The sequence below is a fragment of the Oryzias latipes genome, chromosome 2, assembly GCF_053564925.1.
Source record: "Oryzias latipes strain Hd-rR chromosome 2, Olatipes_Hd-rR_3.1".
NCBI classification, from domain to species: domain Eukaryota; kingdom Metazoa; phylum Chordata; class Actinopteri; order Beloniformes; family Adrianichthyidae; genus Oryzias; species Oryzias latipes.
Genome location: NC_136238.1, coordinates 38,704,198 through 38,719,435, shown reverse-complemented (window position 1 = coordinate 38,719,435; position 15,238 = coordinate 38,704,198). Strand labels below are relative to the sequence as shown.

The window sequence follows — 15,238 nt, the reverse complement described above, 5'->3', positions numbered from 1 at the left end:
CCCAGCCAACAGGAGGACAGTTAAAATGTTCCCTCTTCTTTAGCTTTTTTTTTGTCATTTCTCTTTTATTTATGTTTGGTTTTGTGTATTTTATTATGAAGAGCTCGTTTAATTATTTTATTGCATGAGTCGGGATTGGTGCTTTTGCATTGTTGTTTGTTTCTGTGCACAGCACCATGAGCTGTTTCCTTTACATAAAAGGTGCTTTAGAAACAAAATTAATTTGAATTTTGAATTGAATGGGTGTGGCTACATTTGCATATTTTCTGACCATTTAGATTAAACATTCAGATCAAGGCAGAGAGAAAATGAAGTGCCTCATGTCTGCAGTTTAGTGTCAACAAAACTTTGTCATCATATTGATCTGAACACAACTGAAACATGGAGTCTGACCTCAGAGTCTGCAGTCTGCAGTCTGGACTCTCCAGAAAACCACACAGATGAAGAACTCCTGAATCTGGCAGGTTGTTCTCGCTCAGGTCCAGTTCTGCCAGATTAGACGGGTTTGTTTTCAGAGCTGAGCCCAGAGCTTCACAGCCGATCTCTGACAATCTGCAGTCCTTCAACCTGAAATCAGACAGAAAAGTGTGTTCAGGAGCAGTGATGGCAGCTGGAGGTCCAGGAACTTCAGTTAGGTTCCAAGTCCAGGATAAGTCCAGGATAAGTACATCCAAGTCACCAGCCTCAGAAATGGCAGGTTCACAGCAGCTCAGATTAGAGATCAGGTCAATGGCACACAGAGTTCTAGCAGCAGACACATCTCTACAACAACTGTTAAAAGGAGACTGTGGGAATCAGGCCTTCATGGTAGAATATCTGCTAGGAAACCACTGCTAAAGAAAGACAACAAGCAGAAGAGACTTGTTCGGGTTAAAGATTACGTTCCCACATGCAATATTGTCACCAACCAGATTCAAGAATGTAATAAAGGCTCACTATATACATTTACTATATATTACTATAAACGACTTGTTTTGTTTTTTAAGATATATGTACCATCCCTGTAGCCATAGATAAAAAGAAGTTGTTTTTTTTAACCTAAAAGCAGGAACAAGAAAGGCAGACTGAACAAAACTGTGATGTGTTAGTCGTAAACAAAACAGCTCTTATCTCATATAAATAAAATCTCATATTTTGCACTAGACTAGAGAATGCAATTTGCTTCTTTTTTTCTGTCTCTGGATTCCCTGCTTCATTATAGTGGACGATCACTCCACCCTTCTCTTCCTCAGCACGTTCAGAGATGCAGCAAGTCACTGAGCAAGATGTCGTTCATGTGATGAATAAACACTGGAGACGATCGCGTTGTTTGAAAAGTATAAACACTGCGTTCTCGCAGACAGTCGCAGGCAAATCCAAACAACAACAAAATTAGTATGAACTAAACGCATGATTGTGTATACGACTGCGCAATAGCTCTGAACATAGTGATCCATTATTTGTTTTCAGTCCCCGCCCCGGAAATTGTGGAATGATTAAGGAATGATACACTGATTCATACGATTGGCTGAAAGTGAACACGCCTGGTTGGCTGATGAATATGATAGTAAGATTTATTAGGAAATCATGATATTTGTTGACCTGGCACTGTCTGAATATTCACCACACGCATTTCTCTAACACAGCGTTTTCAACCTTTTTTGAGCCAAGGCACACATTCTCCTTGACAAAAATCCTTCGGCACACCAGCAACCAAAAATTAAAAAAAGAAAAAACTGATGTACAGTCTCTCTATAATCTCACATGCATTTTTGTAAAAATTGTGGCAGAAAAAGCTGGAAGTTGCAGCTTTTTTTTCCTAAAAGATGTAATAAAAGTTAAAATAGTTTTCAGTAAAAATTTTCAACTAAATTATTTGACATTGTGAAATGTGTGAGCCAGTTTAGCTCGTGCTGGTTTGCGGCGCCTTCCGTCCGTGAAACCCGGGTTCGACTCCAGGCTCCTCCCTGTTCCCTTCTCTACCTCTGCCGGTTCCAAGCCCGGTTTGAGAAGGTTGCGTCAGGAAGGGCATCCGGCGTAAAACATTGCCAAAATTACCATGCGACTCGTTCACTGTGGCGACCCCTGATGGGAGAAGCCGAAAGTGGAAGAAGAGTTGTTTTTCCCTTTAGTTTATTAACATGCAATTTTATGTAACCTCACAAAAATACAAATATATTCTTTCTAAATAATTATTTATTTGTTAAATGTTAGTGCAAAGATAACTGTAATTTTTGAAAAATATGATCTCAATATATTTGATACATTTTACTCAAAAAAACTAACATTATATTAATGTTTTCTGTAGCTACAAAAAAAGTGAACATGTTGAAGTTTATTATTTTTTTTGTCTTAATCAAAGATAAAGTCTTTGAAAACTTTAACAGAATGTTTTATTTCTTTTTAGATGATTACATTGTTTCAATTGTGTCTGTTGGTCACTTCACCTTAATCCTGTTTCTTAAATGTTGCTATTACTTCTTCTTAAGTTTATCATATAAAATAACCTAGCCGTTATTAGAAAAGTGTTTCAGTTAGAAAGATGACTTGGACTAAACTCTGGGATGTTAATAAACACAAACCTTGAAGGAGAACTCAACTGTTGACATCTGATTTCATCAAGAAGATTTAAAAATTGTTTGATGTGTTTGCTAGGTTTTCAAGATGTTTAACAGGAAAGACTCATTGTAGCACAGAGATGCTGTCACTATAACCCTATGCATTATGGGAGATGTAGTGAAAACTGCCGCCGCCGACAGATAGACTCACTTCTCTGAGCTTCATTGTTTTGTTCACTTGTTCCACAGTCTGCCACCGGATTCTGTGGAAAGCTACACCGATAAAGACGAGCTTGAGCTGGTATTTTTGTTGAAACTGAGAGACTTTACGAGCTAAATCGGAACAAGGAAGATTTTTACCACTTCTGATTGGTCAGACTGATGACGTGTGATTAAGCCTCCAATAATGATTGGTTGAGACAGTTTAAGTGGCGGGACACTTCCAAAAACAGAGCTGACGCTGCGGCTAAATCGTGGTGCTGTCATTCTTATCAAAGTGTCTTTAATAAAATCAAATAAACACAAAGAAAAAAGTATTTTATAATCTTTCATATTCGTAACTACTCTGTGTTTTATCAGGGCCTGTTTGGATGAAGAAAGAGCTGATATCCTGGAGATGGTAAATGTTTTTAGATCAGTTAATGTGCAATCTCCCACGGCACACTTGACCATCTCCCATGGCACACTAGTGTGCCGCGGCACACCGGTTGAAAAACACTGATCTAACAAATATAGAGAGATTCAAAAATGAGGTACTTCGAAAATGCACATTTTGTTATTCGTATGATCTGTGAGTCTGTAATACAAGTTTAATTACAAAAGGGGTTAATTCAAATATACACAACAACAGAGACTCTTTCGGGAAAAAAAACTACAGAATACAGTACAGGCAGAAGTTTCAAATATCAACCTCAAATCTGTGCCCTCAACAAATGCAAAAAATGGTCCCCAAACAGATTATTACAAGTTCTTTTTTTCTTTTTACAAAAATGTAATATGTTCCATTGGCAGTACAGTTAATATCAGCTTATACCATGGTCTGGGTTAATACTCGATTCTGATAGGCTGCTGGGTGTTGTGACGGTGTGGCACCGTCAGATGACGAGGGGGGGCCACACCGTGTTTTATTGTTTGTGCATTTATGTATTTTATGTTTAAAATTATTACCTGTGGTGCCACCTGGGTGAGGATTAAGAGCCACGCCCCATGGGAGGGGCTCCTCATTTAAAAGGAGCATCACAGGTTAGAGAGAAGGGGAGTGACAGAGAGTGCTGCATGCTGCATGGCCCTGCGTGGTGCTCACCGGGTCTTTAATAAAAACAGATCCTCCTCACCTTGGCTCCTCTGCATCCTTTCTCGGCGGGACCCCGCCACATATGGTGTCAGAAGTGGGATCGCAGAGGGGCCACAAAAAGGTGAGGACGCAGCGGCGTGGTGGGGACAACGATTCCCCGGCAGCTCAGCGCCTCCTCAGAGCAGTCCATCCTCTAAGGAAGAGGGGGTGGATCCGGGTGGCCTTGGCGGTGCTTCAGGCCTGGCCAGGGGCCCGGAAAGAACTACGGCGTCCAACTCGGCGCCCATGGCGAGCGGCGGACCACGCGGACAGCAGGGGCGGACCGCCGGAGCGCGAAGACGGCCGGAGGCGGGACGGGCATACCGCCCGGTTCCACTGCCGCGGATGCGGGCGTTGGAGGCCTGCACGGAGCGGGACAAGGGGCGGACCGACGTCTACCGGGCCGTCAGGGGAGTGCTCCGGGAGAGGCGCATCATCTCGCCTGTAACCTGCTGTCGGCGGCTCCGATCGGCGGAGGTGCCATCCGGAAGGGGACCAGCGGGGGCGTGTTGCCGTTTGAAGGGCCTTTGCCGGGGCTGGGACCGACCGGAGCGGCACCGAGGAGCAGATCGGAGGGGTCGCCGTCGTGGAGCAGCAGTCCATGCAACCAACCGACGCGACGCGAGGACGTGTTTCTGGCGGATCGGCGTGGGGAATGCACGGCGGCGGACTGCTGAGGGGATTGCCGCACATCGTCAATCCCTCAGAGGAGGGGGATGGTGTGACGGTGTGGCACCGTCAGATGACGAGGGGGGGCCACACCGTGTTTTATTGTTTGTGCATTTATGTATTTTATGTTTAAAATTATTACCTGTGGTGCCACCTGGGTGAGGATTAAGAGCCACGCCCCATGGGAGGGGCTCCTCATTTAAAAGGAGCATCACAGGTTAGAGAGAAGGGGAGTGACAGAGAGTGCTGCATGCTGCATGGCCCTGCGTGGTGCTCACCGGGTCTTTAATAAAAACAGATCCTCCTCACCTTGGCTCCTCTGCATCCTTTCTCGGCGGGACCTCGCCACAGGTGTGCATTAAAAAGTGATGACTGCACGCCCCAAAATAAGTTCTGGTCACTTATCTTAACTCTTCGGTATCACGGCTTCTTTAAAACAACCTTTAGCTTCATCATCTGGATAAAAACAAGCGGTAAGAGGTGAACTTTCTCTCTGAACTGATGCTCTATTGAACCCAATCTGAAAGATCAGCATATATATATACTGTTTATATCACCGAATCTTGACTGACTCATTACATTTTGAGCAAGTATCTGGAATGTTGGCATTGAATTTAATAATTTAAACAGATGTAAACTCGCATTAACCACACCCAAATCTTGAGTTAATTGTTTTCTTTTGTGCCTTTGTGCAGGCTACTTGCAATTCTTTTACTGATATATCTGTTCCTATGTCTTTTTTCCATGCACTAAGTTTCATATTTGTAAATTCCTTAGAGTTTATAAGTAATGAATTATAAAATTCTGAAATAGCTCCTTTCCTACTGTCTTTGGTCACCAATTCTTCCAGTTTACATTTTTGTGGTTTTAAAGGGTTTAAAGGGTTCTTTGTTCTGTTCTGCTAAAGTTCCTTGATTTTAGGTATTTGTAAAAATGTTTCCTATTGATATGATATTGTTATTGTATATAATACCTCTTTATATATTTGTTGTATAAAAGAGGTAAAGGTGGGATTAAAGTTTCATTTTCCATTTCTGTCAATTGTGTGACATCTTTTTTTTTTAATAAAATTGTATCTTACTGACCCAAGCTGTGCACCCCAGTAATACCATGTTTTATAAGGGCATTTTAGTCCTCCCTTGCTCTAAGGCAGATAAGGGAGCGATAACCATACCCTAGATATTTTATTTTTCCATATAAATCACAAAATCATTTGTTTAAAGGTTTTGAACAAACACCTCAGGAGGTGGAATGGGAAAATTTTGGAAAACATACAGTAGTGAGTTTTTTAAACTCATAAATCTCATAAAACTCATAAATCTATCAAATGTTTCAACAGCTGAACAATTTGTTGCCATGGAAACATCTTTGTTCTGAAGAAAAATTAAGCAACTGTTTTCTTCCACTGCAGAGCCTTGAAAAAATCAAAGATGTTGAATTTCTGTCAAACCCAGATTATCTTTGAATCCAAACCTTTTAGCTTCAGTGAAGAACTACAAATGTAGAAATGAACCAACCAGCAGCTTCAATGTTCTGACCTCAGAGTCTGCAGTCTGCAGTTTGGACTCTCCAGTCCAGAACACAGAACCTCCATGGATGAATCCTCCAGGATGTTGTTGGTCAGGTCCAGTTCTGTCAGGTGGGACGGGTTGGACTTCAAAGCTGAGGCCATAATTTTACAGAGAGTCTCTGAGAGTCCACATCGTTCCAGAATTCTGTGAAGAGAAAGAAAGACAGAAAAAGATGATCTATGATGAATTCAGGCTGTGAGGAAGTTCCAGTTGGACATTAGTCTCTTCATCAGCGCTTCATCTTCATCATGAAACATCCCTCCTCATCAGTCTCTCTCAGACCTTCATCTTTCTTTTATGTGCAGCTGGAGGACAGAAGGTGGAGCTCCATGGAGCTTCATGCTGCCCTCAGTCTGTCAGTGATCTGAGGTCTGAACCCCAAAGTTCAGATCACAGAGACTGACAGCTGTCACTCTGACCATGATGATGATGAGGATGATGATAATGATTGAATGTTGACAGTTTTTAAATGTTGGTAATGGACCAGTTTTCTGAGAGTTTTCTGTTTTCATTTCCAAAACGATTTTTTCATGTTTTCATCTCTGAAGCTGTAAACAACAACAGTTCATCTTCCTGTTCAGTTGCAGGACTTTGAATCCATTTCCCTCCTCAGGTCCACGTCTCCCGTCATGAACAGAACCACAGCAGCACCGACCTTCAGGCAGAACTTTCCAGAAAGTCTTCTTGGTAGAAAGAGGCTAAAGTGACTGTTTCTATTCTCAAAGAGCTTTTCTAAATCTGTACTTGATGCTTTCTTGAAACGGTTTATGTTGTCATGGAAACGCCACATTCTCAGGCGGGGTCTGTTACCACCTGGCTGACATGAAAGTGCTTCTTCACTTCTCTGCTCCTCTGAACTCTTTGAAGTGATGACTCAGCATTGTTGTTCTTTTACAATCAAACTCTGCAGACAGGCGGTGCTGCTGGCCCTGGCCTGGCTGGCGGATGGGATTGCCCGGAGGGCGGTTGATCCCTATCTGCTACCGTGTGGGTGTTGAGGGGGCCTTGGTGTGGGAATGGCTGGGCACTCTCCCTCATTCTTTTTACATTCCATCAATCACCTTAGAAGAACATAAACACTCACTCGATCACAGGTGCTATCTCACCTTTGGACAAATGCTCTGCAAGACTGATCAAAATGTTTCACGTGTTGGTCTGAAGGCATAAGTATGCGTGTGTGAACATTAGTTGTATGGTGTACATGTTAACATGTTTATATGTGAACATTTTTGGAGCCAACAGGTATGTTTATAACATCTTAATGTGCGTGTGGACAGGCCCCGCCCCTTCTAGATTTATTTTACTCCTAAACCTGACTGAAATGAGTATAAACATCCAGCAACTTATTGCTTTAGGATGCTTCATGGTTTTACCACCTCCCCCCCTCTATCATCCCTCTCTCTTCTTCCCTCTTTTTCTTTTCCATCTGGTCCAAAAGAAATTGTTATAAATATAAGTAAGATGAATAAAGTTTAGCCTAAATTACAAAAGGGGTTTATTCAAATATACATTTAGTGTGTCAAAAGATTCATAATCCCTATTGTAACAGTAAAATATCCAAACAAGAGGCTTTCAGCTCTCATTTGCTTGCTCAGCTGTTGGACAGAACAAGGATAAGTTGGAAAAAAATGAAGACATCTTCTTATTCTGGACCGGCTGCTTTGTGTTCAAACCTTTCAGAAGGTTCTGGATTGGATTTCATTTGGACAAATCTGATCCTGTTCTTTAGCTAAAAGATCATATGAATGTTAAAAACAAACTGATTTTCTTCTTTTATGTTTTTTATTTCTAATCATTTTCAAACCTTTCATTCTTTGTAAATCAATCTGATCTGATTTGTCATCACAATCACTTCTGGACCTACCTGAACTTTCTGCAGTTCCTCACAGCTGGGATCAGTCTCCTTATACCCTCAGCTGATGTCTTGTACTGGTTCAGGTCCAGCTTATCCAGAACCTCATCTGAGGTCTGCAGAATGTAGGCCAAAGCTGAGCAGTGGATCTCTGAGAGTTCCTTCTTTATATTGTTCTCTGACTTCAGGAACTCTTGGATCTCCTGATGAACTGAGAGGTCCTTCGTCTCCATCAGACAGTGATAGATGTTGATGCTTCTGTCGGGAGAGACTCCTTCACTGTTGATCTTCTTCAGATTGTTGATGGCTCTCTGGATGGTTCCTGGGTTGTTCTTTCTCTGTCCCAGCAGGCCTCCTAAGAGTCTCTGGATGGTTCTTGGATTCTTCTCTGTCTGTCCCAGCAGGCCTCCTAAGAGTCTCTGGTTGGACTCCACAGAGAGACCATGAAGGAAGCGAACCAGCAGGTCCAGGTGTCCAGTTTGACTCTGCAAGGATTTCTCCATGACTTTGCTCAGAAACTCATCCAGGGATGGGTTCTCCATGTTGTTCTTCAGGAAGTCCTCAATGACCTTTCCCTTCCTGTTGGAGTAACAGTGGAACATGTAGACTGCAGCCAGAAACTCCTGAACGCTCAGATGAACAAAGCTGTAGACCGGTTTCTGGAAGATCTCACACTCTCTTCTGAAGATCTCAGTACAAACTCCAGAGTACACTGAGGCCTCTGTGACATCCAGACCACACTGCTGCAGGTCTTCTTGGTAGAACATGATGTTTCCTTTATCCAGATGTTCAAATGCCAGCCTCCCCAGCTTCAGAAGAACTTCCCTGTCAGTCTCTGTCAGCTCTTGTGGACTTGTCTGATGTTCCTGCTGGTACTTGTTCTTCTTCCTCTTTGTCTGGACCATCAGGAAGTGGGAGTACATGTCAGTCAGGGTGGTGGGCAGCTCTCCTCTCTGCTCTGTGGTCAGCAGGTTCTCCAGAACCACAGCAGTGATCCAGCAGAAGACTGGAACTTCACACATGATGTAGAGGGACATGGAGCCCTTGATGTGGGAGATGATTCTGCTGGACAGCTCTCCATCTGGGAACCTCCTCCTGAAGTACTCCTCCTTCTGAGCATCATTGAAGCCTCGTACTTCTGTCAGTCTGTCCACACATGAAGGAGGGATCTGATTGGCAGCTGCAGGTCTGGAAGTGATCCAAACCAGAACTGAGGGCAGCAGACGTCCCTGGATGAGGTTAGTGAGCAGCACGTTGACTGAGGACTTGTGTGTGACATCAGACACCAGCGGACTGTTGTTGAAGTCCAGAGAAAGTCTGCTTTCATCCAGACCATCAAAGATGAACAGAAGTTTGCAGACAGACAGCTGTTCTGCTGGGATCTTCTGGAGTGTTGGATGGAACAGCTGGATCAGAGTGAGAAGACTGTGCTGCTCATCTCTGATCAAGTTCATCTCCCTGAATGACAGAGGAACCACAGCACTGATGTCTTGGTTCTCCAAGCCCTCGGCCCAGTCCAGAGTGAACTTCTGCACTGAGAAGCTTTTTCCAGCTCCAGCAACTCCGCTGGTCAGAACCACTCTGATGGATCTGTGTTGGTCAGGGAGGACTTTGAAGATGTCTGGGTTCTTGATTGCAGTGTCATGGAGCTGGTTGGTCTTGGTGGTGGTCTCCAGCTGCATCACCTCATGTTGGGTGTGAGCCTCTGGTCTCAGTCCCTCTGTGATGTAGAGCTCAGTGTAGACCCTGTTGAAGAGTGTTTCTCTTCCTGCTTCTTCAGTTCCTTCAGCCACATGTTCACTTCTGCTCCTCAGACTGATCTGATGTTCTCCAAACATCTCCTGCAGACCAACATCTGCTGAAAGAGCAGAGAAGAAAGCTCCTTCATGAGTGTTCCACATGTTTCCAGAAGAATCCATCAGCAGATGATCAGGCTCTGACTCACCAGCTCTGGGTCTTTCTGCAGACTGGGGTCCGCTCCACTTCTTCTCTCTGTGGACACTAAGGAGAAATGTATTTAAAAAGCTCTCATTTGGATCAAAGCACAAATGATTTTAGATTTGCTTTAAGAGCCTCATTCAAATGTGTTCACTGAATCCAAACCTGCTTCATTGACTTTGGTGAAATGTCATATTTTAGAGGTTGAAAAGAGCAGCTAGCTAGATTTAAAATAAATGATCAATGATAAGAACATTGTGGTGATGCTTGAAGACAGCTGGATAGCTCAATTTGTAAAGTGGAAGACAGGAAATCAGGGGTTCAACAGGATGAGATTCATCCAATGTGGGTCTTTGAGCAAGACTATTACCGTTACTGCCTAACGATGTAGCCACAAAGGGGCCCAAGTCTGTTGCTGTTCCTGCTGTGAGCTGAACTCTGCTTTGTATACCAGAAACTGTTTTTCTTACTGTGAGTCTGAAGGTTCTGGTTCAGTTCTGAAGTTTGGAGGAATAAATTTGGACCGGTCACTCTTCATGGACCCACAGCTGGAGACTGCAGACTGGACTCTCTGTGTGACCTGTTGACCTCTGCAAACACAAAACCATCAGAGTGTTGGAGGATCTGCTTCTTCATGAACAGCTGATGGATTTTGACATGAACACAGACTGAGCTGTTTAGTCTGGAATAACATGACATGTTTGGATCAACAGTTTACAGTTGGAGTGAAAATGTTTGATCATTGATAAATGCTGCCAAGACTATTTGGACACATCCTTGCCCATCTTGCTCAGGGGACAAGTTGGCTTTAAGTAATACCTTCTCTTAGAGGTAAAAGAGATAGTTTACATTTTGAGTCCAAAAGGATATGTGAAATTATGAAAGAGTTTTATCAAGAACTTTATTTCTCAGAATGTGACAACACGGTACAGCTTGCAGAACATTTTGTTCAGTAGAACTGATTTGTCAACATTGTTCCAACAACAAAGATTAGATATATCTGGGTGAACCCATAACATCAGAAGAAGTTCTGAAAGACATTAAATCCCTGAAAGGTGGAAAGGCACCAGGTCCTGATGGGCTTGGGCCTGATTTTTATATAAAAATGGCAAAAAATAATTGTGTCCCCATTGTTGAACATGGTTTAAGTTATGATAAAAAATATTTGTTTGGAGTCCAGATGGAAAAATCACAGATTTTGGGATGAATAGAAATGTCTTAAAATTCATCTGTTCCACCTAAAATTCTGAAAAAAATATGGAAGGCAGTAGGACACAGATCCCTACGTTTTCTTTAAGTTTGGTGTTCATATCTGAATGATAAGTTATGAAAAAAAATAGGTGTTCTGAGTTTCTCCAGATAGGGACTTTTTCGGACTCTTCGCATGAAAAATGTCTCGAAATTCCTCTGAAAGTTTGTAAATACTGAAAATATTTAGGAAGCAGACACACATAAATGCCTATTTTTCTGGAAGGTTTGGTGCTGATAACCTAAACAGAGGTTATGATAAAAATATTTGTTCAAGTCAAAATTCAAAAATTAAAAATGTGTCTCATAGACCCTATATTGCAGTGTATGAAATGTTAATCATTGTAAGAAAAATGTAATCCTGAAATCTCAGCTTCTTGAGACAAATGGCTGATTTTCTATGAATTTTTATTTACATGAGTGACACAATCAACCACTTCCTTTTTGCCGGTGGCTTACACGGGCATCGCCAGGTGTACACCCACGAAACTGCAGGTTATGTGAGAAGACCCTTGTGAGTATCTCCAGTTTTAATTTCATGAACGTCAGACGAAGCACTGAGAAAAAAAAGAATGCAGAATGCGACAAAACTGTGTTTTTCAGCGCTATGGAGCTCGTCCAAGATTGTCACATCCATGGGTTCAAAAACCTGTCATTTCCTGTTGCCAGCAGGAGGCGCTACATCTCTTCTCGATTCTTCCACTGCAGATGTGTTCAGATTCAAACTACAATAATGCACATGAATTTTGGATCAGATTAGATTAAGCATGACTGAGTAATGTCTGTTTCTCTTTTCATGGCATGTTTTCGAAATGACCTCGAAGTTCGACGCGCCGCCACGGTCACAAACATCCTGAAAAACTCAAAAGCGTCGCAATATTATATCAGACATGGGTCTAATGTGCAACTCCGGAGTTTGGAGTCATCATTCTCAAAGCTCTAGGGGAAGTTAATTCAAGTACAAGGCCTGCAAATGACCAAAATACAGCAAAAATGACAAATTGACATCAATATAGCAGACTTCCTGTGCGAGTGACAGCTTGGTACCAGGGGACTTTTTGTAGTTTTCCATCTGATGAAGATGCCCTGTTAAAATCAAGCTTGAACGTTCAAGCATGTGGGCGGGCTCACGGAAACACATTTTGTAGGTGGCGCTATCGAGCCGTTTTTGTGCACCCATGCCGGTCTACCATAAAAAACAAACTTTTTTTGGAGCAGTTGTAGTTTGTGAATAGTTTTGTAAGGGAGTCGAGATAAAAGGGAGGTGCAGTAGTCCAGACGGGAGGAGATTAGACTGTGGACTAGAATGTCTGTGGAGTGAGGACTGAGAGAGGGGCGGAGACGGCGGATTTTTCGAAGGTGAAAATCGGCGGTCCGGGTGATGTCATTGATGTGGGCATTAAAGGAGAGAGTGCTGTCGAGGATGACACCCAGACTCTTAACCTGTGTGGAGGGAAGGATGGAGCAGTTATCAAAAGAAATGGAGAAGTTAAGGAGTTTATTTAGGGTGGTCTTTGTTCCAAAACTGAGTAGTTCAGTTTTGTTGCTATTTAATTCAAGGCTGTTTGCAGTGAACCAGGATTTTATTTCAAAAAGGCATTTGAAGAGGGAGGCAGGTGGGAGAGTGGAGTGAGGCATAGAGGAGAGGTAGCGCTAGGTATCATCTGCATAGCAGTGTAAGTAAATGTTGTGTTTACGGTATATATATAAAGGGGGAGAAGGTAAATGATGAATAGCAGGGGCCCTAGGACAGAGCCTTGGGGGACACCTGTGGTAATTGGAACCGTGGTAGAGGTGAATGATTTTAATTGGATGAATTGCGTGCGGCCTGAGAGATAGGAATGGAACCAGCTGAGGGTAAAGGCTAAAGATGGCTAAAAGAAAAAAAGATGAGGAGTATCGTACTTTTCAGCAGGATTGGACAGACGAATTTGCCTTTGTGGAGAAAGCAGGTTCTGCAGTGTGCCTTATATGCAATGATAAAATTGCATCAATGAAAAGGTCAAATATTAAACAACACTTCAACACACGTCACGCTGCATTTGCATCGAAGTATCCTGTGGGGGACAGCAGAAAAAAAGCATGTCAGGATCTACTGTCCAGAATGGAAGCTAGCCAGCAGCAACTCCGTGTTTGGACCCAACAAGGTGACTAGAATTCGGCTAATTTTGCTGCTGTGTGATGTTGCCACAAATAGCATGCTAAGCACCTTTTAAGTATTTTGTTATGAATCCCTCCAGGGGCAAAATACCTGCTTTGTGAGTTTATGTACTGTATAGTGGTGGACAAAATTGTTGGTACCCGTCAGTTAAAGAAAGAAAGTCCACAATGCTCACTGAAATGGCTTGAAACGTTCAAAAGTAACAATAAATTAAAATTTGTTGAAAATTAAATAATCCAAATCAGCCATTAATTTTGAGTTGTTGATTAACAGAATTATTTAAAAAGCAAACTACTGAAATAGGGCTGGACAAAAATGATGGTACCTCCATAAAGGACCAAAAACTAATTGCCTAGGGGGTCGTGATGAACTCAGGTATGTCCTTTAATTGACATCACAGCTGTTTTAAAAACCCATAACCAGTCAGTCTGCCTGTTTCTCCTCTAAGCTCGGGTCCTCTACCAGAGGCCTGGGAGCTTGAGGGTCCTGTGCAGTATCTTAGCTGTTCCTAGCACTGCGCTTTTCTGGACTGAGAGGTCTGAGGTCTTTCCAGGTATCCGTGGTAGCCACTCCTCCAGCTTGAGGGTTACTGCCCCGAGTGATCCAATTACCCCAGGCAACACTGTCACCTTTACTTTCCATGCTTTCTGCACTTCTTCTCCTAGTCCCTGGTATTTCTCCAATTTCTCATGTTCCTTCTTCCTGATGTTCCCATCGCTTGGCACTGCCACATCCACCACAACGGCTTTCCTCTGTTCTTTATCCACCACTACAATGTCTGGTTGGTTCGCCATTACCATCCTATCAGTCTGGATCTGGAAGTCCTACAGGATCTTTGCTCTCTCATTCTCTACCACCTTCGGAGGTGTTTCCCATTTTGACCTTGGGGTTTCCAGTTTATATTCTGCACACATGTTCCTGCCACTTGATTGTGGCGCTCCATGTATGCTTTTCCTGCCAGCATCTTACACCCTGCAGTTTTGTGCTGGATTGTTTCAGGCGCCTCTTTGCACAGCCTACAACTTGGGTCTTGTCTGGTGTGGTAGATCTGAGCCTCTATCGCTCTGGTGCTCAGGGCTTGTTCCTGAGCTGCCAGGATGAGCGCTTCAGTGCTGTCCTGTAGGCCACCCCTTTCTAGCCATTGGTAGGACTTCTTGATATCAGCCACTTCAGTTATGGTCCGGTGGTACATCCCATGCAGGGGTTTGTCCTCCCATGAGGATCTGTCCTCCAGCACTGTATCCTCTGCTCTCCATTGCCTGAGACATTCACTGAGCACACTGTCAGTTGGGGCCTTGAGCTTGATGTACTCATGCATCTTGGATGTTTCAGCATGGATGGTGGCTTCTACACTCACTAGTCCTTGGCCTCCTTCCTTGCGGCTAGCATACAGTCTCAGGGTGCTGGATTTGGGATGGAACCCTCCATGCATGGTGAGGAGCTTTCGTGTTTTAACATCCGTGGTCTGTATCTCTTCCTTTGGCCATCATATTATTCCTGCAGGGTATCTGATAACTGGCAGTGCGTAACTGTTTATTGCCTGGGACTTATTTTTGCCATTGAGCTGGCTTCTCAGGACTTGCCTTACTCGTTGGAGGTATTTAGCTGTTGCAGCTTTCCTTGTTGCCTGCTCCAGGTTGCCATTTGCCTGCGGAATTCAAAGGCACTTGTAACTGTCCTCAATGTCTGCTATTGTTCCTTCTGGGAGTGAGACCCCCTCCTGTGTGGACTACCTTGCCTCTCTTTGTCACCATCCGGTTGCATTTCTCGAGCCCGAATGACATCCCAATGTCAGTACTGTAGATCCTCGCTCGCTCTTAGCATATAGCTTGATGTCATCCATGTAGAGTAGGTGACTGATGTTGGACCCATTTCTGAGTCGGTATCCATAGCCAGTCTTGTTGATTATTTGGCTGAGGGGGTTCAGAC

The 15,238-nt window shown here is 43.3% G+C and overlaps 2 protein-coding genes across 9 annotated transcripts in view; one reads left to right on the top strand and one right to left on the bottom strand.

Moving 5' to 3' along the window:
• The window catches only part of LOC110014093 (NACHT, LRR and PYD domains-containing protein 12-like), a 471,367-nt gene that overhangs the window by 112,063 nt on the left and 344,066 nt on the right, over nucleotides 1-15,238 (top strand). The gene's annotated exons all lie outside the window — the stretch shown is intronic.
• Nucleotides 1-15,238, bottom strand: part of LOC105355202 (NACHT, LRR and PYD domains-containing protein 12) — a 35,069-nt gene that overhangs the window by 13,079 nt on the left and 6,752 nt on the right. The window contains exons 6-10 of one of the 2 annotated variants that reach the window (XM_078934281.1): nucleotides 10,371-10,490; nucleotides 9,908-9,963; nucleotides 7,975-9,820; nucleotides 6,078-6,254; nucleotides 394-567 (exon numbers count right to left, since the gene is read on the bottom strand). In XM_078934281.1, coding sequence (XP_078790407.1) covers nucleotides 394-567; nucleotides 6,078-6,254; nucleotides 7,975-9,820; nucleotides 9,908-9,963; nucleotides 10,371-10,490 — 2,373 coding nt within the window. The remainder of the gene's footprint in view (nucleotides 1-393; nucleotides 568-6,077; nucleotides 6,255-7,974; nucleotides 9,821-9,907; nucleotides 9,964-10,370; nucleotides 10,491-15,238) is intronic. The other variant, XM_078934283.1, reaches the window with a different exon arrangement.